This window comes from Eretmochelys imbricata, chromosome 2, assembly GCF_965152235.1.
Source record: "Eretmochelys imbricata isolate rEreImb1 chromosome 2, rEreImb1.hap1, whole genome shotgun sequence".
NCBI classification, from domain to species: Eukaryota; Metazoa; Chordata; order Testudines; family Cheloniidae; genus Eretmochelys; species Eretmochelys imbricata.
In genome coordinates this window covers 94,019,334-94,042,783 of record NC_135573.1, presented here as the reverse complement: position 1 = coordinate 94,042,783, position 23,450 = coordinate 94,019,334, and the positions used below count along the sequence as shown (strand labels likewise).

Genomic DNA, 23,450 nt, shown 5'->3' with positions numbered 1-23,450 from the left:
TCAACAGATCCCACTAGTCTCTTTAATTACTACCTTCATCTACTTCAGTTATTTCCATTGCAAATAATACTGAAAAGAAAGTCAAACATTGTGCCAGTTAAATCTGTGTGAATTAATAAGCTCATTACTTCAATAACATCAGTGATCATAAAAGCTACTAAAAACTATGTATCATTCAGCATTACCCATTTACTGTTAGGGCAGCTTCACTGAATCTATCACAGCCTCACAGCGAGATGTAAACTACAACTTCCTGTGCCAGTCTGGATCTCAGCTTCCAAGCAGGAGAGATTTAGTCCAGAGGCCAGCAGGCAGTACTTCCCTCATGTAAAGGGATTTTAGATGATTCTAAAAGTAAAGGGATTTGACCCAGTATTGGGATATATGATTTAGAGTGTGTTCAATGTGATTGCACTGTCATTGTTCCTATCCCCTCTCTCTGAGAAAGTGGGAGGAGAGGAATTGACAATTGGAGGAGAAGAGGTGGATGGTGGAGGGACAGAGGCAGGCCAGGGGGAACCTGAGAGAGAGACAGAAACAAAGTCAGTGAGTAAACTGAGAGAAACAGGCTGAGGGAAAGGGTAGACAGATGGACAGAGAGAAACCAGGACTGAGAGAAACCGTGAGTAAGTGGAGAAGCTGAGGTTGAGCAGAACAGACATATGTGTAGGAGAGGGTCCCCTGAGTTCAATGCTGGCTGGTCAAGTCAGTGTGTGTTTGATGGCATGTTCCTGAGCAACCATTCCTGTAGGTTCCTGAGCATTGGATCTGGTCATCTCCTGTCATTGATTCATAATGTCCCAGAGATCTAGAACAGGAGAACCAAAGGTCCTTCAGATCCCGTGGGTCTGGTTTAATGTGCACCCCGGCAAGTAAGCACTACTGGAATCAAGTCCATCTTTTCAGGAAGTCACGAGAGGCACGTGGGGCTCAAAGACTGTCTTGAGTATTAGACAGCACCCAGTGAGATATCTGGGGAAAGGGGAGCCCAGAACTAATAATAATTATAATAATAACAATAACCTATAAGATAATAGCCTCTACATACTGAGATAGATATAGGTTTTTTTCTTTATTTAGAGAGTTATATTTAGTTAAGTACACTTAGTAGTAAGTTAAAGTGTGTGTGTTTATTCAAATAGTTATTTTTTATTATATGCATTCTTCATATATTTAATGTTATTGGAAGTAGATGGAAACCAGATGCTTTTGTTTTGATTTAAATAAAATCCCTGTTATGTTTTTTTTTTTTGACAACCATCTTATCTATCATTAAATAATCATTTATCATGGTGTAACACCCACACCCTGCCCCCAGCTCTCATCTCATGGTCAGTGATTTTGGGATAGGGTGACCCTTGGATGTATTTCAAATTATAACATGATAACCTACTCTGAGAGGCCAGTTTACACTCATTTGGACTTCCCATAGAGGGAGCACTTTCATTCTATAGCCAGGGATCCATAAGACCGCACTAGCAGATGCTACTGGCAGATCCACTTAATCAGCATATCTACCACCACCAGGCTATACCCATGTCCTGACAGTGATGATCACTTTGGGGCCTGTTCTGGGCCCTTCACTGCCACAGAATTCTGTCCTGGCAGACATTTTGGCCTTAAAACCCCTCCATTTAGGGTTGCATGGAGGCAGGCATAAACCTAGAATTGGCCCTTAGTCTATGTAATTGATATTTAGAATTGACTATACACATGATACGAATACTGAATTAACATAAAAATAGGAGCATAAACAGGCATCAGTAACCCAAGAAAAATGGTTTTAAAATGTAAATATTCTAGAAAATGCCACAGTGGAAGATGAATTAATAAGGAATTAACGGCTAAACCAAAATGTTTCACTTCCCTTTGGTTTCTGAATTTACATGTGTACATTAACATTAAGTGTTATTTGTATATTTGTTTCCATTAAGTATGTGACAGATAAATTCTTGTCCATGAAAAGTGCTGATGTGACACATCAAGAGATTGTAGGCCAGATCCTCAGCTATGGAGCCCGTGAGCAATGCCACTTTATATCATGTGAGTTTTGGCTCAATATTTTTCTATAATTCTTCAAAGAGCTACAACATGGGGTGCAGCTGTGAAAGCTTTCTTGCGCTGTCCTGTCAATTAACCTCAACATTGACGGGTATAAGGTACTTACATCTCCACAGGAATAAACTTGGGCCTTGACCTCTTGGCTGAGCCTGCCAACAAGGGTGACAGTTAGGGCCAATTGTAGTGGTGATGTGTGTGTGTGGGGAGAGAGGGTATGTGGAGACATGTTCCCAAGAAACTTTTTTTAAAGCCTCATCTTATTTCAAATAGTCCAGCAAACTGCTTTTAGATGATTCTAAAATAATTAGTGACCTGGGATAGAAATTGACCACATAAAATGAAATGTTCAAAACCCTATAACCAATCCCCTGAGTCATCTATTATATATTTCCATTCTAATATCACAGGATTATAGAATAAGATGAATTAAATATTCCATTTGGTTAAAGGTTTCTTTTAATCTAAGATATTCCTCTGAGACAGGGATCGGCAACCTTTGGCACGCAGCCCACCAGGGTAAGCCCCGTGGCGGGCAGGGCCTGTTTGTTTACCTGCTACGTCCTCAGATTCGGCCAATCTCACCTTCCACTTGCCTTATTTCACTGCTCCAGGCCAATCGGGGCTGCAGGAAGCGGCGCGGGCTGAGGGATATGCTGGCTGCCATTTCCATTGGCCTGGAGCAGAAAACTGCAGCCAGTGGGAGCCGTGTTCGGCCGAACCCGCGGACGAGGCAGGTAAACAAACCTGCCCATTCCACCAGGGGGCTTACCCTGGCGGGCCGCATGCCAAAAATTGCCAATCCCTGCTCTGAGATCATGTAGCACTTGTACTTCGACAGTGCTAGGGAAATTTTACAGATCTAAAGCCTATATCCTCCCCTTAGCACAGAAAGTACAAAAGTAAACTCCCCCAACCTTACCTGAATGGGTGATCTCTGAGGAGACTCCCTTCATGCTTCCCTCTTGGAGAGACACTTGGTTTACAGAAGTGATAGATTCATGGTCTTCTGATCGCCCCGAGTCATGAACATAAATCTAGGTGAAAGCCTGCAGATCTGTGGACACCCACATGAAGCAGCTTTCTTGGGGTGCACCATGGTGTGGGAACCCCTGCAGCACTGACAACATGGTCATTTCAGGAGTTATACTGCTACAGACAACTCCCATACGCACATTGGCTGAACATGCCCCTTTACCCTCACTCATAACCTCTTTAGAACTCAGAGTGGTGTTAAATACTGGCTACCAGTTGCTGCATCGTGTGTAGAGATTGCACCCTGAATCTGGACAAAGCAAGTAGAGCCAAGCCAAAGACCTTAGTTTCTCGGCATCTGTCAAGGTTCCTCCCCCACTCTGAACTCTAGGGTACAGATGTGGGGACCTGCATGAAAAACCTCCTAAGCTTATCTTTACCAGCTTAGGTCAAAACTTCCCCAAGGTACAAAATATTCCACCCGTTGTCCTTGGACTGGCCGCTACCACCACCAAACTAATACTGGTTACTGGGGAAGAGCTGTTTGGACGCGTCTTTCCCCCCAAAATACTTCCCAAAACCTTGCACCCCACTTCCTGGACAAGGTTTGGTAAAAAGCCTCACCAATTTGCCTAGGTGACTACAGACCCAGACCCTTGGGTCTTAAGAACAATGAATAATCCTCCCAACACTTGCACCCCCCTTTCCTGGGAAATGTTGGATAAAAAGCCTCACCAATTTGCATAGGTGACCACAGACCCAAACCCTTGGATCTAAGAACAATGAAAAAGCATTCAGTTTCTTACAAGAAGACTTTTAATAAAAATAGAAGTAAAGAGAAATGAAGAAATCCCCCCTGTAAAATCAGGATGGTAGATATCTTACAGGGTAATTAGATTCAAAAACATAGAGAACCCCTCTAGGCAAAACCTTAAGTTACAAAAAAGATACACAGACAGAAATAGTTATTCTATTCAGCACAATTCTTTTCTCAGCCATTTAAAGAAATCATAATCTAACACATACCTAGCTAGATTACTTACTAGAAGTTCTAAGACTCCATTCCTGGTCTATCCCCGGCCAAGACCCAGCATACAGACAGACACAGACCCTTTGTTTCTCTCCCTCCTCCCAGCTTTTGAAAGTATCTTGTCTCCTCATTGGTCATTTTGGTCAGGTGCCAGCGAGGTTACCTTTAGATTCTTAACCCTTTACAGGTGAGAGGAGCTTTCCCCTGGCCAGGAGGGATTTCAAAGGGGTTTACCCTTCCCTTTATATTTATGACACGCCCCCCAAATCTCAGCTAGGGTGAAACACTGGCTGGGATTTCTTCCTGGAGCTCTAGGAAAACAGAGTTAATAAGACACATGCATCTCTAAATATATTACCAAGTACATAAAGACTAACAATATTTTCCACATCTCAAGGACTATTTTAACCAGTTGATTCTGGGAAACTTTCATGGGAGAGTGCATCAGCCACTTTGTTAGAAGCTCCTGAGATATGTTGGATGTCGAAATCAAAATCTTGGAGAGCTAAACTCCACCGAAGAAGTTTTTTGTTAGTTTCCTTGACGGTGTGAAGCCACTTCAGTGCAGCATGGTCGGTTTGCAGGTGGAAACGCCGTCCCCAAACATATGGGCATAGCTTTTCCAGAGCGTAGACAATGGCGTAACATTCTTTTTCAGTGACTGACCAGTTGCTTTCCCTCTCAGACAGTTTTTTGCTGAGAAACACTACAGGGTGGAATTCTTGATCAGGTCCTTTCTGCATTAAAACTGCTCCCACACCACGCTCGGATGCATCTGTGGTTACTAGGAACGGTTTGTCAAAGTCTGGGGCCCTTAGTACAGGGTCAGACATGAGTGTCGCTTTAAGCTTGTTAAAGGCCTTCTGACACTTTCCGGTCCACTGAACAGCATTTGGCTGTTTCTTTTTGGTTAGGTCTGTCAGTGGGGCAGCGATTTGGCTGTAGTGCAGTACAAATCGTCTGTAATAACCGGCCAAGCCTAAGAAGGATTGAACCTGTTTCTTTGACTTTGGGACAGGCCACTTTTGGATAGCCTCCACTTTGGCCTGTAGGGGGCTGATAGTTCCTTGACCCACCTGGTGTCCAAGGTAAGTCACTCTGTTTAGGCCTATTTGACACTTCTTAGCCTTACCAGTTAGTCCTGCCTCCCTTATGCGCTCAAGGACTTGGTGTAGATGTTCCAGGTGGTCTGCCCAGGAATCCGAAAATATGGCCACATCGTCAAGGTAGGCGACTGCATATTCTCCTAATCCCTCTAGGAGACCATCTACAAGTCTTTGGAAAGTGGTGGGTGCATTTCGCAGCCCGAAAGGGAGTACATTAAATTCATACAGCCCGAGATGTGTGATGAAGGCTGACCTTTCCTTGGCAGATTCATCTAGCGGTACCTGCCAGTACCCCTTGGTTAAGTCCAAGGTAGAGATGAACTGGGCCCGTCCCAGTTTCTCTAATAGTTCATCTGTGGGGGGCATTGGATAGTTGTCTGGGCGAGTTACAGCATTTAGCTTACGGTAGTCCACGCAAAAACGTATTTCCCCATCTGGTTTGGGAACTAGAACCACTGGAGATGCCCATGCACTTTCAGAGGGGCGGATTACACCCATCTGTAACATATCCTGGATCTCCCGTTCTATAGCAGTTTTAGCTTGAGGAGACACCCGGTAAGGTTGGACCCTAATTGGGTGAGCATTACCTGTGTCAATGGAGTGGTATGCCCGTTCAGTCAGTCCTGGGGTGGCTGAGAACGTTGGCGCGTAGCTAGTGCACAGCTCCTGGATCTGCTGTCGCTGCATACGCCCAAGGGTCATAGAGAGGTTCACCTCTTCCACACCACCACCACATTTCCCTTCGTAGTAGACACCTTCGGGCCACTCAGCGTCGTCTCCTCCCTGGGCTGTAAACTGACAAACCTTTAATTCTCTGGAATAAAAGGGCTTTAGAGAATTAATATGGTACACCTTAGGCTTTCGGTTGGAGGTGGGGAATGCTATGAGATAATTAACAGCTCCCAGGCGCTCCTGGACCGTGAATGGCCCTTCCCACGATGCTTCCATTTTATGGGCCTGGAGCGCCTTTAAGACCATGACCTGGTCCCCTACTTTGAAGGAACGCTCTCTGGCATGTTTATCATACCAGGCTTTTTGCTCTTTTTGAGCATCCTGTAAGTTTTCTCTAGCAAGGGATAAAGAGGTTCGGAGGGTGTTTTGTAGGTTGGTTACAAAGTCCAGAATGTTAGTTCCTGGAGAAGGTGTAAATCCCTCCCATTGCTGCTTCACCAACTGCAATGGCCCCTTAACCTCACGGCCATATACAAGTTCAAATGGGGAAAACCCTAAACTGTGATGTGGTACAGCTCTGTAGGCAAAGATCAACTGCTGCAACACTAGGTCCCAATCATTGGAGTGCTCATTTACGAATTTACGTATCATGGCCCCCAAAGTTCCATTAAACTTCTCCACCATGCCATTTGTTTGATGGTGGTAAGGAGTGGCAACCAAGTGATTTACCCCATGAGCTTCCCAAAGGTTTTTCATAGTTCCTGCCAGGAAATTAGTCCCTGCATCTGTGAGGATGTCGGAGGGCCAACCTACCCTGGCAAAAATGTCTGCTAGTGCCTGGCACACACTTTTAGCCCTGGTGTTGCTTAGAGCTACTGCTTCCGGCCATCGGGTGGCAAAATCCATGAAAGTCAGTATGTACTGCTTTCCTCTGGGTGTCTTTTTCGGAAAAGGACCCAGAATATTCACAGCTACTCGCTGAAATGGAACTTCAATGATGGGGAGTGGCTGGAGAGGGGCTTTGACCTGGTCTTGGGGTTTTTCCACTCTTTGGCACACCTCACAAGACTGGACATAGGTAGAAACATCCTTGCCCATTCCCTCCCAGTGGAATGACCCCCCCAAACGGTCTTTGGTCCTGTCCACCCCAGCATGGCCACTAGGGTGATCGTGTGCTAAGCTCAAGAGCTTGGCCCGGTATTTAGTTGGAACTACCAACTGTCTCTGAGGATGCCAGTCTTCCTGGTGTCCCCCAGAAAGAGTTTCCTTGTATAAAAGTCCTCTTTCTACAACAAACCTGGATCGATTAGAAGAGCTGAGAGGCGGTGGGTTGCTCCGTGCCGCCGTCCAAGCTCTCTGGAGGCTTTCATCTGCTTCCTGTTCGGTCTGGAACTGTTCCCTTGATGCTGGAGACATCAGTCCCTCATGGGATTGTGGACCTAGGCTTGGTCCCTCTGGAAGCGATATAGGGGATGGAGCTGTTTCTGTTGACTGTGAACCGCTCTCCGCTGGTGCACTATGTTAGGATTCAGGCTCCGGCTGAGCCTCTTGTGTCGGGTTATTGGCTGCTGCCAGTTCAGGGTCGGTGGGGCCCTCTGGTGTTGAGGTTGCAAGTACTGGATTCAGTGCTGACACTGGGTCTGGTGTTGGTTGTTCGGCTGATTCCGGTTCTGGGACTGGTTCCGTCTGGGTCTCTGGGACTGGATCCACTACTGCTGTTGCAGACATTGGCCTGGGGTCCGGGTCCATCACCTCTGACTGGGTCCTGATAGAAGTTTCCGGAACAGAGCTAGGCCTCACGGCTTGTTTAGCCTGGCTGCGGGTGACTGTTCCCACCCTCTTGGCCTGCTTCACATGATTGGCCAAGTCTTCTCCCAACAGCATGGGGATGGGATAATCATCATAGACTGCAAAAGTCCATGTTGCTGACCAGCCCTTGTACTGGACAGGCAACTTGGCTGTAGGCAAATTGAAAGAGTTGGACTTGAAGGGTTGAATCGTCACTTGGATCTCTGGGTTGATTAAATTGGGGTCCACTAAGGAAGCATGGATAGCTGACACTTGTGCTCCGGTGTCCCTCCACGCGGTGACCTTCTTCCCGCCCACACTCACAGTTTCCCTCCGCTCCAAGGGTATCTGGGAGGTATCTGGGCCTGCAGACCTCTGGGGTGATTCCGGTGCAATGAACTGTAATCTGTTGGGGTTCTTGGGGCAGTTGGCCTTTACATGCCCCAGCTCGTTACATTTAAAACATCGTCCAGCTGACGGGTCACTGGGGCGAGGAGGGTTGCTGGAGAACGGGGTGGTGGGACGATAAGGGGTCTGGAGGGTTCTTTGGGAGGTAGGTGGGGCCTTGGGCGGCCCCCGGTAATAGGGTGTGGTCTGGGGTGGTCCCTTCTGGTCTCTGCTCCAACTGCGACCAGTTTTCTTCTTCTCTGCCACCTCCACCCATCTGGCTCCAATCTCTCCTGCCTCGATTACAGTTTTGGGTTTCCCATCTAGGATGTATCTTTCTATTTCCTCAGGAACACCCTCTAAGAATTGTTCCATTTGCATTAGGAAGGGCAAATTTACTGGAGATTCAACACTTGCTCCTGATATCCAGGCATCCCAATGTTTCACAATGTGGTAGGCATGTCGGGTAAATGACATGTCTGGTTTCCACCTTAGGGCTCTGAACCTCCGACGAGACTGCTCGGGTGTTATCCCCATTCTGACTCTCGCCTTGGATTTAAACAGTTCATACTTGTTCATGTGTTCTTTAGGCATTTCAGCTGCCACCTCAGCTAAGGGTCCACTGAGTTGCAGCCTCAGCTCTACCATGTATTGGTCAGTAGAGATGTTGTACCCAAGGCAGGCCCTTTCGAAGTTTTCTAAGAAGGCCTCAGTATCATCACCTGCCTTGTAGGTGGGGAACTTTCTGGGATGGGAAGTGGTACCTGGAGAAGGATTGCTAGGGTTTGTTGGTATATTCTGCTGGGCCTTTATCCTCTCCACCTCCTCCACATGCTTCCTCTCTTTTTCCTTCTCCTCCTCCACATGCTTCCTTGCCTCCATTTCCCTCTTGTGGGCAGCCTCCTGTACCTCCTTCTCCAGCCGCATGAGTTCTATCTGTCTTTCATGTTCCCTTTGTTTTTCCTCAGCCTGAAATTTGGCTAATTCCAGCTGTAGTCGAGCTGTGGATTTGGTCATTCTAACCTCTCTGTTTTTAACTAACTTTACACCCGAGGTTTAGAAATAAACAAACAAAACTTGGCTGTAAAATTTTGCTGTGCTGGAATAGAATACCTATTCTCTGATAGTGATTGTCAGCCTACTGAAAAAGACAATTCCCTTGTCTCTGCTCTGGGCCCAAATTAAAGCAAAAAACCTCCAACTACTTGGAAACCTGCTTACCCAGCCCAAAGAAAAAGCAAATTGGTAGAACACACACCCCCTATTTACTTTTAGGAAGAAAAGAAAAAAAAAAAAACTCTGGGTTGGAAGACTGTGAATTTCCCTGCAGGAGTTAAGTACTCTGCCTCCAGGCAAAGAAAACCTGCAATTCACAAGATAATCCCCTTTTGTCTCTGCTTGGCCACAAAGCAGAGAAAAAACAAGCTGCTTTCAGTTTCAGCTGCTTTCTGGACTTCCTTTCCACAGGAAAAAAACAATTCTTTTTAAAATCTGTATTTCTAGTTCAGAAAATCTCAACTGGATCTCAAAATGATTTCAGGTTAATCCCACCACTATGCCACCATGTCAAGGTTCCTCCCCCACTCTGAACTCTAGGGTACAGATGTGGGGACCTGCATGAAAAACCTCCTAAGCTTATCTTTACCAGCTTAGGTCAAAACTTCCCCAAGGTACAAAATATTCCACCCGTTGTCCTTGGACTGGCCGCTACCACCACCAAACTAATACTGGTTACTGGGGAAGAGCTGTTTGGACGCATCCTTCCCCCCAAAATACTTCCCAAAACCTTGCACCCCACTTCCTGGACAAGGTTTGGTAAAAAGCCTCACTAATTTGCCTAGGTGACTACAGACCCAGACCCTTAGGTCTTAAGAACAATGAATAATCCTCCCAACACTTGCACCCCCCTTTCCTGGGAAATGTTGGATAAAAAGCCTCACCAATTTGCATAGGTGACCACAGACCCAAACCCTTAGATCTGAGAACAATGAAAAAGCATTCAGTTTCTTACAAGAAGACTTTTAATAAAAATAGAAGTAAAGAGAAATGAAGAAATCCCCCCTGTAAAATCAGGATGGTAGATATCTTACAGGGTAATTAGATTCAAAAACATAGAGAACCCCTCTAGGCAAAACCTTAAGTTACAAAAAAGATACACAGACAGAAATAGTTATTTTATTCAGCACAATTCTTTTCTCAGCCATTTAAAGAAATCATAATCTAACACATACCTAGCTAGATTACTTACTAGAAGTTCTAAGACTCCATTCCTGGTCTATCCCCGGCCAAGACCCAGCATATAGACAGACACAGACCCTTTGTTTCTCTCCCTCCTCCCAGCTTTTGAAAGTATCTTGTCTCCTCATTGGTCATTTTGGTCAGGTGCCAGCGAGGTTACCTTTAGCTTCTTAACCCTTTACAGGTGAGAGGAGCTTTTCCCTGGCCAGGAGGGATTTCAAAGGGGTTTACCCTTCCCTTTATATTTATGACAGCATCCTAAAACATTATTTCCAGTAAAGGGTCCTCTAACCTGCCAGCAGATGGAGACTGGAAACAGCAAAGCTTTGTGACATCAACCCCATATCAGTTCAGCAAACCAGTTCTTCTCTCACAGCAGACATAGAATTTCCCTTGGCTGAGTTAAGCATGTCAGTTTGCTTTTATCTTTTAGCTTAGGTTCCCTTCAGATCTGGGCATCACCTAGTGAGGAAACAGCACTACAAGGCTCTGTGCTCATCTTCTGCATTTGGGAAAGAGTTCTCTGCCGGCAGACAAGCACAGACCAAGGAAAATAAGGTGACAGAAAGCACTGCCTAGCCAAAGACAATAATGCATTACTTTCCCTAGTATGACACAGAATGTCCTTGCCCCCAACACTGACCTGCCACATACACTGGAAAATTTAGCCCAAAGTTAGGTTCAAGTACTAATATTTATATGAACATAAATGAAAATTAGCATAAGAGTATGCTTTCTAAGATCTCCCACATCTGTGGGATTTAAATTTTATTAGGATTTGTTATGCAAGTGTCATAGTAAATGAAACATGTATCAGTAAATGGACTCTTTTGGGAGTACAAGACTATGGTTTTCCCTCAGGCATTTGGTATGATTTTACATAAAGTGCTTCCCATAGTGCTATTAAACTCCTACAAATGCAGTACATCTTATAGAATGGGTAGGAGTCAGATTCAATGATATATCAATATGTAATATTTTTAATCTATTTGGGGCCTAGTTAGAAAAACAAAAAGATATTTCCTATATGACTCTCCTGTAGCTACCTAATATGTTATAATAGGTAAACGACACTGATGTTTGCACCATAGGAGGCACCAATAATAAAGAGAACAGTTTTATCTTTAAAGAGAACGTACCGGAAAGCAGTGTACCCAACTTAGATGGTAAAGTAGTATCATAAAGAAAGTGTAAATAGATTTATTAACTAGATCTATGTTTGAACACATAAAACACATATTTGGGTCTGAACTGTTTTATCAGTATTGTGTAATCTAACTGTATTGTATTCAAAGACACAAGTGTGTGAAAGCTGATGGGTATGTCTGAGTAACTTGCATCTTCGGCATACTGAAGTCAAGTTCATTGTCCTTTCCAAACTTCCATTCCTGCGTAAATGATACTTCCATAAATGGTATCATAACTCTGAACAATACCAATTAGGCCATCAGTTATGTCATTTTACTCCTGGAACTTCAGAAAATTGCTTAAAAATGTGTGAGCCCATTAGTATAAAGTACAACATTTGTATTTGCTGATTTATTTTTTAATTCCAAAGAGGAAGCTGAAAGTATTGTTTATACTATTGTTTCAGGGATGCTAAGTAGCAGTGGCAACTTTTTATTATTCAGGCATAACTGCTCATGTTGACACGTTTAATGAAGCACTATTCCACTGAGGTAACTTCTTGCTTTTGTATGGTAATACCCATACAGAAATATCTTCCACTTGAGGTGAGCAATTCAAAATTGGAAAGGAATCTCTCCTTATTGGGCTGCCTAGTACCAAGTCCACATTTAATCTATGATGTGAAATCTCATTTCTTGGGAGATGTGAGAAGCCAATCCCAAAATAAAGCCCATCCCTTTCAAAAATATATTCCACATTTTAAAATGGAAGTTCTCCTCCATCTGAGGTTCAAGAAGGAGAGGAGCATTTACCCCTGCCTTGAGCCTGGCCTCTCTTTACCAGATTACCACCACTTGCTTACTTCTCCTTTTATACCCTGCACCTAGGCCTGGCAGAGCCCACCTGTATGAGCTCCATGCTCCTTAGCCCTTCCTTGCCTGCTTCTATACCTCAGCAGACCCAACACAGAACCGGAGGGATTGGACTGGAGCTGCCCAAATGGGTAGTACTACAAATCACAGCTTCAAGTATTCATTTTTTAATAAAATGAGTAGAAAATAAAACATGGCCTTAACTGAATAAGATCCAACAGGCTGTAATCATCATATTGCAGTCACATAAGCAATCTCTTTTTCTGTGTATCTATATCCCCGATCTATTAAATATAATCCCATAAAATAGCACATTTCTGAGCTTTACTTTTTATATTTTGGTTCCTGTTTCAGAGATGGCATCAATCATACACTGTATCCACTGGATTATCCACAGTGGTAGCTTTTGTCAATATTAATACTCAGTTACTTCAAAAGGGCTGCATTATTTTCATGCTTAACAGTGTTTTTCATATGCAGGAGTGGTTCAGTGAAACTGATCTCTGGTGACCTTCTGTTTCTAGATCACAGTTTGTTTTGAGTTAACATTTATGTACTTGAGTGTATAGATATATATACACCCCTTACTCATCAGTCATGTTTGAGAAGGGTGTTGCTTCTGAAGTTGAAAGCCTCAAATATTTCCGGTTGTTGAAGATTAACCTGTCAATTTATCTTTGAAATTTCTCACCAGCAATAGAAAGATGTATATAACACTAGTTTGATCAGTGGCAGAGCTGGATTTTGCAATTAGGGGGATAATCGGTCGAAAAAGTGTGGTTGATGCATCCCTTGATTTTGACTGCACCTCCCCTCTGCCTTGCACCGTTATAGCATTCCCCATCTGTTCCCTGAAATGCTTCATGGTATCCTCCATCCCCTGGGGCCAAGGACACACTCCACATCTAGCCCTTTCAACTCTGTCCCTGGAGCTGCTCAATTCAACCACAATGGGGCCCCCTTCCCGTCCCCCCATACTCCACAGCCCCAGCCTCCCTCCCCTGCCTGCCCCACCAGCAGCAGTAGCATGAGCCCAGAGTGGTGGCAGCAGCAGCTGGGGCAGCAAGATCCACAGAGACTGAGTGCAGAGCAGCAGGTGCAGGCTGGCACCAACATAGAGCTAGGTGGGTCACTGCATTTGTAGCCACAGCCCCAATCTCAGACACAGGTGCCGAACAGCTCAGGGCTGCTCCTGGTAGTACCCATAATCTTATTTGCTAGGGGGGTGGGGAGTGGCTGGGGGGAGGGGCAAGAGTGCTTCCTCAGCAGGCACAGCTTATTTGGGGGAAGCTTCCTGCTCATTGGAGCCCCTGGGAAAGGGGCAGGAGCACTTCCCCCTAGTGCAGTAGAGGACCACTTCTGGCTGCTCAGAGCCCCAGCCACCCCCTGCACTGGGCAGCGCTACCATCTTCATACCACGCCATCACCACTGCCACTTATACCATTTCTGCCCATCTGAGGCCTCAAAATTTGCAGCCCTAGGCAGCTGCTTAGTCTGCCTATAGGTAGAGTTGATTCTGCATAATACGCTTGAAAAAGTGCCACATATACACCTAAAGGCCACGAGAGTGTGTGTGTGTGGGGGGGGGGGGGATCTCTCTTCTCTCCACCCCCAGATGTCCCGATTAGTTTCACTCTGAGACTGATATTATAGGCATGTTCTGAGGGTGGTATTCTGTACTTGCTCTAGACACAGAACTGCTCTTGAAGTCAACAGCAAAGGAACAGCATTTTGCTTCAGAGTAGCCAAGTTACTGATTCTTTAGTCTGAGAAGTTTCTAAAAGAGTATTTTAGTATCCAGAGAGTGGCCTCCACTCAGAGCAAGATATGTTGAGAGGATACTGTATTTTACACTCATGACCCCAGACCCTCTGGGTGTTGCTGACTTAATTATCAGAGAAAACATGCAATGGGAGAGACTGTCTTATGATAAGATGTTATAATGTGATCATATGTCAGAAAGTCATGGAAAGTGGCTCTAGGTCTTGTTTTTCCTCAAGTGAGGTAGCTATTTGTATTCTTATATAGAAATCAGGTAAGAAATAAGATAAACATAATCATTTTATTATAAAATGATGATGCTGAGGAATATTTCTTTGCAAGGATATCCCCATGGATGGCCCATGGGGATGTTGTCAATTTTGGATCTAGGACATGACTGACTCCCAACTAGAGATGAAATCATGTTCTCTAGATTGATTTTGCTATCTCTTTTGCAGTAGGAAAGGCTCATTAAAGGCCTCAAGGATATAAAATGCTATCAGAGTCTTGTTCTATTTCCTGGCTGCTTTGCTTGTTAACAGTTTTTTTTCTATCAGCTCCTCTGTAGGTTTTAAATTAGAGGTTCATACAATATTCGTCTTTTGTTTTGGCTTGTTTTTTATGTGGAACACTTTAATAAAACATCTTTAAACATATCCAATGGAAAATAAATCTGAAAGTAGCCCATTCACATATCATAAATTAGAAAAAAACTGAGGACAATATACAGTATTTGCCAATATAGAGATAAAAATCCCACTGGAAAGGCGCAAGTTAATCTTTCTTTTTAATATAAATAGAAAAGGAGAATGGAACCAGAACAGAGGCTGAAGAAGAGAAGAAATATTAAGCCTTCTATTGAGCCTATTTTTGGAATATACACTCTTCCATTCTCTCTCTGAACTGCAGGATGACATAGCTGGGTACATGAAATGGTTAGAAGTAGGGTCACCAGATGTCCCAATTTTATAGGGACAGTCCCGATTTTGGGGTCTTTTTCTTATATAGGCTCCTATTAACCCCCACCCCCGTCCCGATTTTTCACACTTGCTGTCTGGTCACCCTAGTTAGAAGTAAGGTACAGTGTACTATTCTATTCTAAGTTATATAGGTTTTTATACCACACTCATCACCATAGTACCTGAGCACCTTCCAGTACTGCATTAAGCAGCATGACTACATATCTATCACAGGTTTGTTTTCTCATTTGCTCTCCAGTAGAGTGTCTTGTTTTGGCAGTGTGTACCTTATATATATAAACACATACTGCTGCTATGTAGTTCTGTTAGAAGGCAAGATCAAAGAAATGAGCCTTGCACTGGAGCAAAAATGTGAAGTGGTTTGTAATAGTCCCTACTTCCTGGAGGAGTTAATTCCACAGCCTTAGACAGTTTCTGGAGATTTTGTCTCCTGCACAGACAAGATTTACTCTTAATTTTGAGAGTCCAGCTGTGTCACAGGAACATAGTTGTCAACCACAGTCTTTGTCCCAGAGCTTCAGATGGTTTTTTTAGACACCCTGGGCCTAGGCCATGGAGTGCTTTGAAGATAAGGACCAAAGACCTTTAACTTGTTTTTAAATTATGTGGGAAGCCTATAGAGAGTGGAAGGTGGGTTTGATGTATTTGTAGCAGCCTTTGTTGCTGAGGAGATGTGCTACAACATTCTGAACTACTTGGCGTTTCCTAAGTGCTGAAGGATTCATGACCAGGGTTGACAGCAATGGAGTGTGCCTTGCACTTGGAAAAGAATGTGAACCAGTCACTCCTTGATCTGCACAAGCTGGCAACTGACAAGAATGACCCTCATTTGTGTGTCTTCATTGAAACTGTATTTGAAGCTGTAATCCAGTGGAGCGGTGACAGAGGCCAGGTCTTCATGCACCAAGATGGAATGGTGTTTCCAAGCAAGATGGAGATGGTAGAAAATCTTATTTGTAGATGCTGATATGTGAGAGCTCAACCTCAGAAAGGAATATAAGAGTACTCCTTTACGGACTGAATTGACCAATTGTGGGTACACTGTGGTTGCAAACTCGTTGAAATCTTGTCCTCTGCCTACCAGCATCACCTCCGTCTTGATCAGCCTCAGCTTCAGCCAGCTTTTCTTCATCAAAGAGCTGATCTCATCCAAACATTGGGCCTTTTTGATGGTGGTTGTGATATGGTCAGATGTGTTGAAGGATAGGTACAGCTGTGTATCTTCAGCATATTGCTGTCATTTAAGTTTTGATTTGACTAGTTCACCTAGTGTTTGTGTGTAAATCCTGAAAATAACCAGAGAAAGAATTGATCCTTCTGGGACTGTACAAGTAACAGGTCTAGTGGTGGAGGTGCAGTTTCCCATCATTACTCATTATGTGCATCCCTCCAGGAAGGACTCAAACCATCTTAGTGCATTACCCTGAACCCTTGCATCTCTCTCAGGTAAGACAGCAGAATCTTGTGGTAAACAGTGTTGAATCTTGCAGAGCGGTCCAGGAGGATGATAATGGTTGTCTGTCCTCTATCCATTGACAGCAGAAGATCAACCATCAGTACCATTAAGGCAGTTTCAGTTCCAAGTGCTCACCAGAATCCAGATTATGCATGGTTTAGAATGTTAGCTTTAGTTAGATGAGCATTTAGTTGGCCTTTTGCTAGCTTCTCTATGAGCTTGCTCAGGAATGAGACGTCTGACACTGGGTGGTAGTTGGCCAGTACTGAATATCTAGGGTGGGTTCCATACAGCATGAATTGTTTTATATTAAATAAAATGGGTAAAAAAAAAAGATGTAGACAAAGATGAGACAAGAAGAGAGAATCAGACACTCGTTAAAAGCTATAGATATGCCACGAGAGATTTATATGTTATTTATATGGCAAACAGTCATTTCATTTTAAACAAATATATATATATATATAAGAAATTTCTTATTTCACTTCTTTTCTTTTCAGGTACTTCGGTGATACAGGTTACAGCTACAGATGGAGATGATCCTGCTTATGGCAATAGTGCCCGGTTGCTTTACAGTATTTTGCAAGGACAGCCCTACTTCTCTGTGGAGCCAAAGACAGGTATTGTTAGATCTTCCTATAACCCAAGCTTAATTCATGAACTCTCCTAAAATAGCTGTGTGTCAGATAAAAATTACAATAGATTGTAATCTTATTTTCTCAAGAGAGCACAAATATAATTTCCTCAGATCAGACAATCTACCTACCTGTAGCACCCACAACTGTAGTATCTGAATGTCTCCTGATTTATGGCTTGATACTGCTCCTGCTCAAGTGAATGGAAAAACTCCCATTGACTTGACTAATACAGGATCAAGCCCTTAGGGCCCGATCTGGAGACCATTTAAGTCAATAGAATGAGTCATATTTACTTCAGTTGTTTTTGGATGGCGCCCATAGTCACTTCATTAAATAAAATGGAATACATTTCACATAAATCTAAGAAAATTTCAGCCTGCGAGACATTTCAGATATCTCTCTATTTTTTAAGACATATATAAAACTGGTTCAAATAATAGTCACGATGCAAACATTAAATTCCAGGACATATAATAATAATACTCCCAAGTCTATAAGATTTTATGCTTAACACCTCAAACAAAATTTAATCAGCATAATTTATTTATGCCTCAATACTTCTCTGAAGTAGGGAATATTATTATTCTCATTTCAGAGATGAGTAAGCGGAAGCACAGAAAGTTAAAAGACTTGCTAAAAGGTGAAAGTGAGACAGTGGGATACCCGAGATATATAAAACAAGAAGCCCTAACTTCCAGCACAAGGCCACATGTGCTATGAACTAATTAGTATGTATATTATTGGCTGTGGCCATCTACTTAAAACTTGATGGCATTTGTCTGTTTGTCTGTCTGTCTATTTGTATGTAACACAACAGCTTTTCAACACAGAATCTGATCAATTCCAAAACTTCAGGGAATATTCTATGAACCAATGAGCAGAACCCTATTGGTATGGGGGACCACGAGGGACATGTGTAGCCCCCTTTACTCTGTTTAACCCACCTTCAAGTACCTCTGCAACTGTATAATGATTAAACCACTGGTTGATGGCACCAATTAATGCCTTTGAGCATAACAATATCCCATTTCTGTCCATCCTCCCAATAAAATTTAAAATGGCATGAGCAGAGAATGGGGGGCATTGTGTGGGGGAAGGGCAAATGGGGAGGGGGCACATAGAATCCCTAGCATGGGGGAATGGGGATGCATACAGAGCCCTGGCATAGGGGAATAGGAAACTCTTGCATGGTGGAAAGGCATCACCCAGAGCCCTTGGCATGAGGGAAGGGATGGAGGGTGCAGGGAACCCCTGCAATAAAGTATGATGGGACGGTGGCACATGGGTGGGAGTGTGGGAATGGAAGAATAAGCTCAGCCTGCAGATGTTATGAATTGTGAGAGCTCTTAGTGCTACCAAATCTGGTGCTTCTTTTTGTACTCTTAATGTCCGGTCAGATATTGTAAATAATGTGCTTAGCTAACTGTATCTTCCAGGTGTCATTAGAATTTCTTCCCAAATGGACAGAGAAACTAAGGAGCAATATTTTGTCATTATCCAAGCCAAAGATATGGTTGGGCAAATGGGTGGATTTTCAGGAACTGCAACTGTAACCATCAACCTCTCTGACATCAATGACAACAAACCCAAATTTCAACAAAGTGAGTAAATGCCAAGAAGTTTTATTATTACACAAGAAACTGTGGGGAAAATTTAGACCTAGTGCAATGTCAGTGAGTTCAGTGGTATACCCATTTAGATCAGATCTACATTTTGCCTTTTGTCTCATATAGTCAAATAAAAGATTGATAAACCAATAACTTTTCCATAAAAAAAATAACCTGGACTAAATATCTTGAGAGCTCAAGCCAGTGCTATGTTTTGTTATAGTTTTGAGATAAAAAAGATACCTACTTTAGGGAAGTTAAATACAAAAAAGGAGTTTTTTTCTCTTGGGATTTAGGGAATATTTTTTCTTTATTACTGTTAATATATTGACAACAGTAAAATTATGTTTATCTGAGGATAAAAATTCTTTATTTCAGGACTGACTACTTAAACAATAAATACAAACTGAACTAGTAGCATGCAGCTGCATTCAGGAGAAAGAAGCACACTATGCTAGATTAATACAGAGATCTATATTTTAATGGCAGTCTTCCCAGAGTGTGCATATGTAGAGAGGAGCTTTCACACCACTGGTTTTCTGCACCCTGTGGTCACTGATCTGAAATAAAGGTTAATTGTAAAAGTGTGGGAAACAAAGGTGGTTTCAGAATGAAGTGGTGGGAAATAATTCGGACTTAGATACTTTTTATTCAGAAACCTACAGTAAATAATAATGATGTTGCAAGTGCACACCATTCAAATACTGTAAACCAGTTGGGTCCAACTTTTCAGCATTAGAATTAAACTTAACAGCTGGATTCCTAGTCCCACTGAAGTTAATGTGAGCTTTGCCATAGATTTCAACTGAGCTAAGATTTCATCCAGCAGTTTAAAAAGGCCACAGGGCCACAATCAATATTCTATTTCCCTCTGCTCAGGCATAGGCAACTGAGCTGCTATGCTGTCCTCCCTATGGATCCCACAATCTAGCAAGAAAACAGGCAGTGTAGAACCTTAATCTTCTCTCTCCTCCCTTCGCTTGGCCAGGAGACTGAGCTGTAGGCAGTTAGGCCTAGTGGTTGGAGTAGGAGTCAGGGCTAGTGGTCGGAGTCCAAATGCCAGAACCAGCAAGCAGAGCCAAAGGTCAGAACTGGCTTGCTAGGAGCAGGAGGACAGGAGGGGAACAATGCTTGGTGCAGGGTAGGATCTGGACTGGAGCTGTGGAGGAGCAAAAGAGGAGCAGGGCTTAGCGAGAGACAAGCACAGGGAGGCAGAGAGGGTGTGGGCGTTGAGCAGCCAGTGAGCTACCGCTGCTGCTGAGTTTAAGAACCAGCCTGTTGGCTTCCTCAACGAATCAGGCAAGGCAGTCCATCAGGCATCCCAGCTGGCTTGTTAGGGTGTCAGGACTGCTGAGCAGCTGCAGCTGCAGGGACTTACTCGATCCCTATTCCTGCAAAGTAGCAGGCTAGCAACAGGGTCACTGCTGAGCAGCTCTAGCAGGAATATGACAGAATCTGCTCCCAGCTCACCTCAGAGTGGTTTCCCAGGCAGCAGGGGAGCAGTTGTGATGCAGTTATGGAGTTGCTGCCCCCTAGTGCTTCCTCATGGGAATGATGCTGATTCAAACACTTCCCTTTGAAACTCACATTACCCAGCTCAGGAGACATATTTTCAATTTATATTCAGGCAAACATTTTTTTCTTAAATAGTCACCCCCCCCCATGGCCTCAGGTGAGTGTTTCAACGGCCACTACTATTCCCCAGGCCACAGGTTGCATACCACTGCTTTCAACTGTTACAGATTGTTGACAAAGTTGACAATATTTAATCTAAAGGTACTTGGCTGTTTCTTTAAGAGTTCTACTACATGAATATCTCTGAGGCAGCACCAGCGGGCTCTACCATAGGCAAAATCATGGCAGAAGACAGCGACATAGGGGAGAATGCAGCCATGAATTATGTCATCGAAGGAGATGAGTCACTTGTTTTTGACATCATTACTAACAATGAGACCCAAGAAGGAATTGTTATATTAAAAGAGGTGAGGCATTAAAAAACTCACTAAAATGACACATATCATAATCTTTTAAAATAATAACTACTACTAAAACAACAACACTGCATGTTGTTGTCTCCATGTTTTTCTATCTGGCTTCTTTAACCACTAATAATCTGACTGAAAATAGGATCTGGAAAGATGTGGGGAAAAACAACCTCACTAGCTTAGAAAGTAGAATGATATTTTTGGTTTGTGGCTCAAGCAGTTGGGGTCTGGATATCTGGGTTTTATTCCCAGCTTTGTAATTGTCTCTTTATGTGATTGTGGGAAAATGTCTTCATCTCTCTGTGCCTTGTTTCCTCACCTGTAAAATGGAAAGAATAATTGGAGAGGAGTGTTCTGAGGCATAACTCACTGTTAGTAAAGAATGTTAAGATCTTGAGATGGAAGGTACTTCTGTGTATTAGTGAAAAGTGTTATGATTTCTTCACTGAAACATACTCAGGAAGCTTCAGTTGTATATGGGACTTACTTTAGCATCACATAGGGAGAAAAAGAGTTAGCTACTAGAATTGAACTGATGACAAGTTTTCATTTTAAACCTTGAAGAGGAGGGAAAAGACAGAAAGTAAGTTCACTGAGTTGGTTACCTGTGTTCTCATGGTATGAAAAGCCAAAAAATATTCTGTGATGGAGCTAGAGAGCACAAGGTATTTACTGAGACAATGTCAGCACTTCTGTGAAGTATGGGAGACTAAAGAATTTGATGTTGCTGTCTTTTGCCCATTTGGAACAGTTACAAGGAAAGGAAGCTATTTCGCTAATATTTCCTTTTATAGTTTGTATTACTAATCCTGACTAAACAGATAGTAGGACAGACAGTATGGTCAGAGAGTTATTCTTCATTTGTTTTTTTAAAGGGGAGGCAGAGTTATTTTTTCTGAAGACTAAACTTTAATAAACTCAGTCTGAGCATCTGAAAATTAATTAATTCCCCTTATTCTACATGAAAATTCATATGATGTATTGTATAGTGTTAACTCTACAGGCATTAAGAACATAAAACCTACATTAGACATAAGTGACAAAGTAAAGGAAGCTATCCATTACAATACTATTAAATCATAACATCAGAGCAAGCCAAGGAAATCAATCTTTAATAGTGAAAGCAAACTAAAGTAAGACAGATTAATAATTAAACTGTTATTGCAGTGTGTGTATATGTGTGTGTGTGTAACTGCTTTTAAAACATTCCCAAAAGAAGTGTACCACTGTTTCTTGTCTTTAATCTTACATCAGTCATTAATGTATTATTAATTTTAAAATTCTAAAAAAAAAAAAAGAAGAAGGAATATTCCACTTCCCACTTTGTTTGTCGACAGAGAGTGGATTATGAGAGCAAAAGGAGATACAGTGTTAGAGCAAAAGCAGTCAACAGGCAAATGGATGGCCGTTTTATGAAGGAAGGGCCCTTTGAAGACACAACCATTATCAAGATCAGTGTGGAAGATGCTGATGAGCCTCCAGTTTTCACCTCACAGAACTATGTGATGGAAATCGCTGAAGGGGCCACAAATGGTTCCTTGGTTGGTGCTATCACTGCCAGAGATCCAGACAATGCCAACAGTCCCATCAGGTACACACTGTACAATGTAAATAGGTATGCTAGGAAGAAATGATTTAAAAAACAGGGCTGAGATATCAAAGGGGCCCCAAGACTATTCAAGTGAGAAAAATTCCCAGGGGACTCTTTTCCATTACACAGGTCTGTGCTTCACGACTGAACTAAAGTTCACCTACGTTATGATAGCCTGGATATCCTTAAGCCAAATAGTCTGGAATAGTAAAATGTCATTTCCTCCCTCTGGGCTTAATCCTGACCCCTGTACAAAGCCTGAATAAATGGGTTTTGTAAATCAATTCTTCATAGTAGCCAGTGGATGGAAAAATAGATCAAATAGTGGCCCTGTAGAGGATATGGGGCAACAGCAGAACTGTGGTGCCATGTTCACAGCTAAAACCTCAGGCCTGCAGTAGCACAGATGTCACTGTGTTCTGAATAATTGCTGATCCACTGGCCCCTATCCCTACTCCAGCCTGCTCCCCAAAATCTCCTTTACAGAGGGGCAGAGGGAAATATTGTAGTGCTGTGTTATGTTTTAGACTTGGGTAGGAACAGTGTCCACTCCAACAGCCAGGATCTAGCCAGCGAGCTCTGTGTAACATAATTGTACCAGTTTCCTTCTCTTTCAGCCTTCTATGACTGGTATTTGCCCCAATAGTGAAATTTTATACTGAACAACTCTACAAACTATGTATTTCACAATATAGTTTTAATGTATCTTAAGGCAGGACACAGCTGATTAATCTTTAGCATTTGATTTATAATTAAAATAGCTTGTAGAGTCAGTTGATATAATTGAACACCACTTAATTTAGACAACCTAAGGTACAGTATAAACTAGTTTGGTGCAAAATAATACACTAGTGTGGACTAAATTATCAAGTTCTTAGTAGATGATATATTCTATTATTATCTATGCTTCAATATACTATAGATTTCTAATATTTTTGTCTTTTATAATACTAGTTTCCTATTATATTATTTTAAGACTTAGTCTGGGGTAAAATTAAGTTAAAAAAAGTACAAATATATGTACAGAATTTTTCAAAACACTTGGTGTTTTTTTCTCAGAGAATTATAGCATCTGTACCAAAACATGTAAATACTGTGAATATTTATAACATTTGTATAGTATATTTTTTCAAAATAAAATATTACTCTAGGGGTTGCTGTGATGTAAATGTGTGTT

General features: G+C 42.6%; 1 protein-coding gene across 1 annotated transcript in view; it reads left to right on the top strand.

The window, feature by feature from the left end:
* Nucleotides 1–23,450, top strand: part of CDH19 (cadherin 19) — a 63,342-nt gene that overhangs the window by 10,634 nt on the left and 29,258 nt on the right. Inside the window, exons 3-6 of the mRNA XM_077809073.1 lie at nucleotides 16,953–17,072; nucleotides 18,527–18,691; nucleotides 20,495–20,679; nucleotides 22,020–22,273. Of these exons, the coding sequence (XP_077665199.1) occupies nucleotides 16,953–17,072; nucleotides 18,527–18,691; nucleotides 20,495–20,679; nucleotides 22,020–22,273 (724 nt within the window). The remainder of the gene's footprint in view (nucleotides 1–16,952; nucleotides 17,073–18,526; nucleotides 18,692–20,494; nucleotides 20,680–22,019; nucleotides 22,274–23,450) is intronic.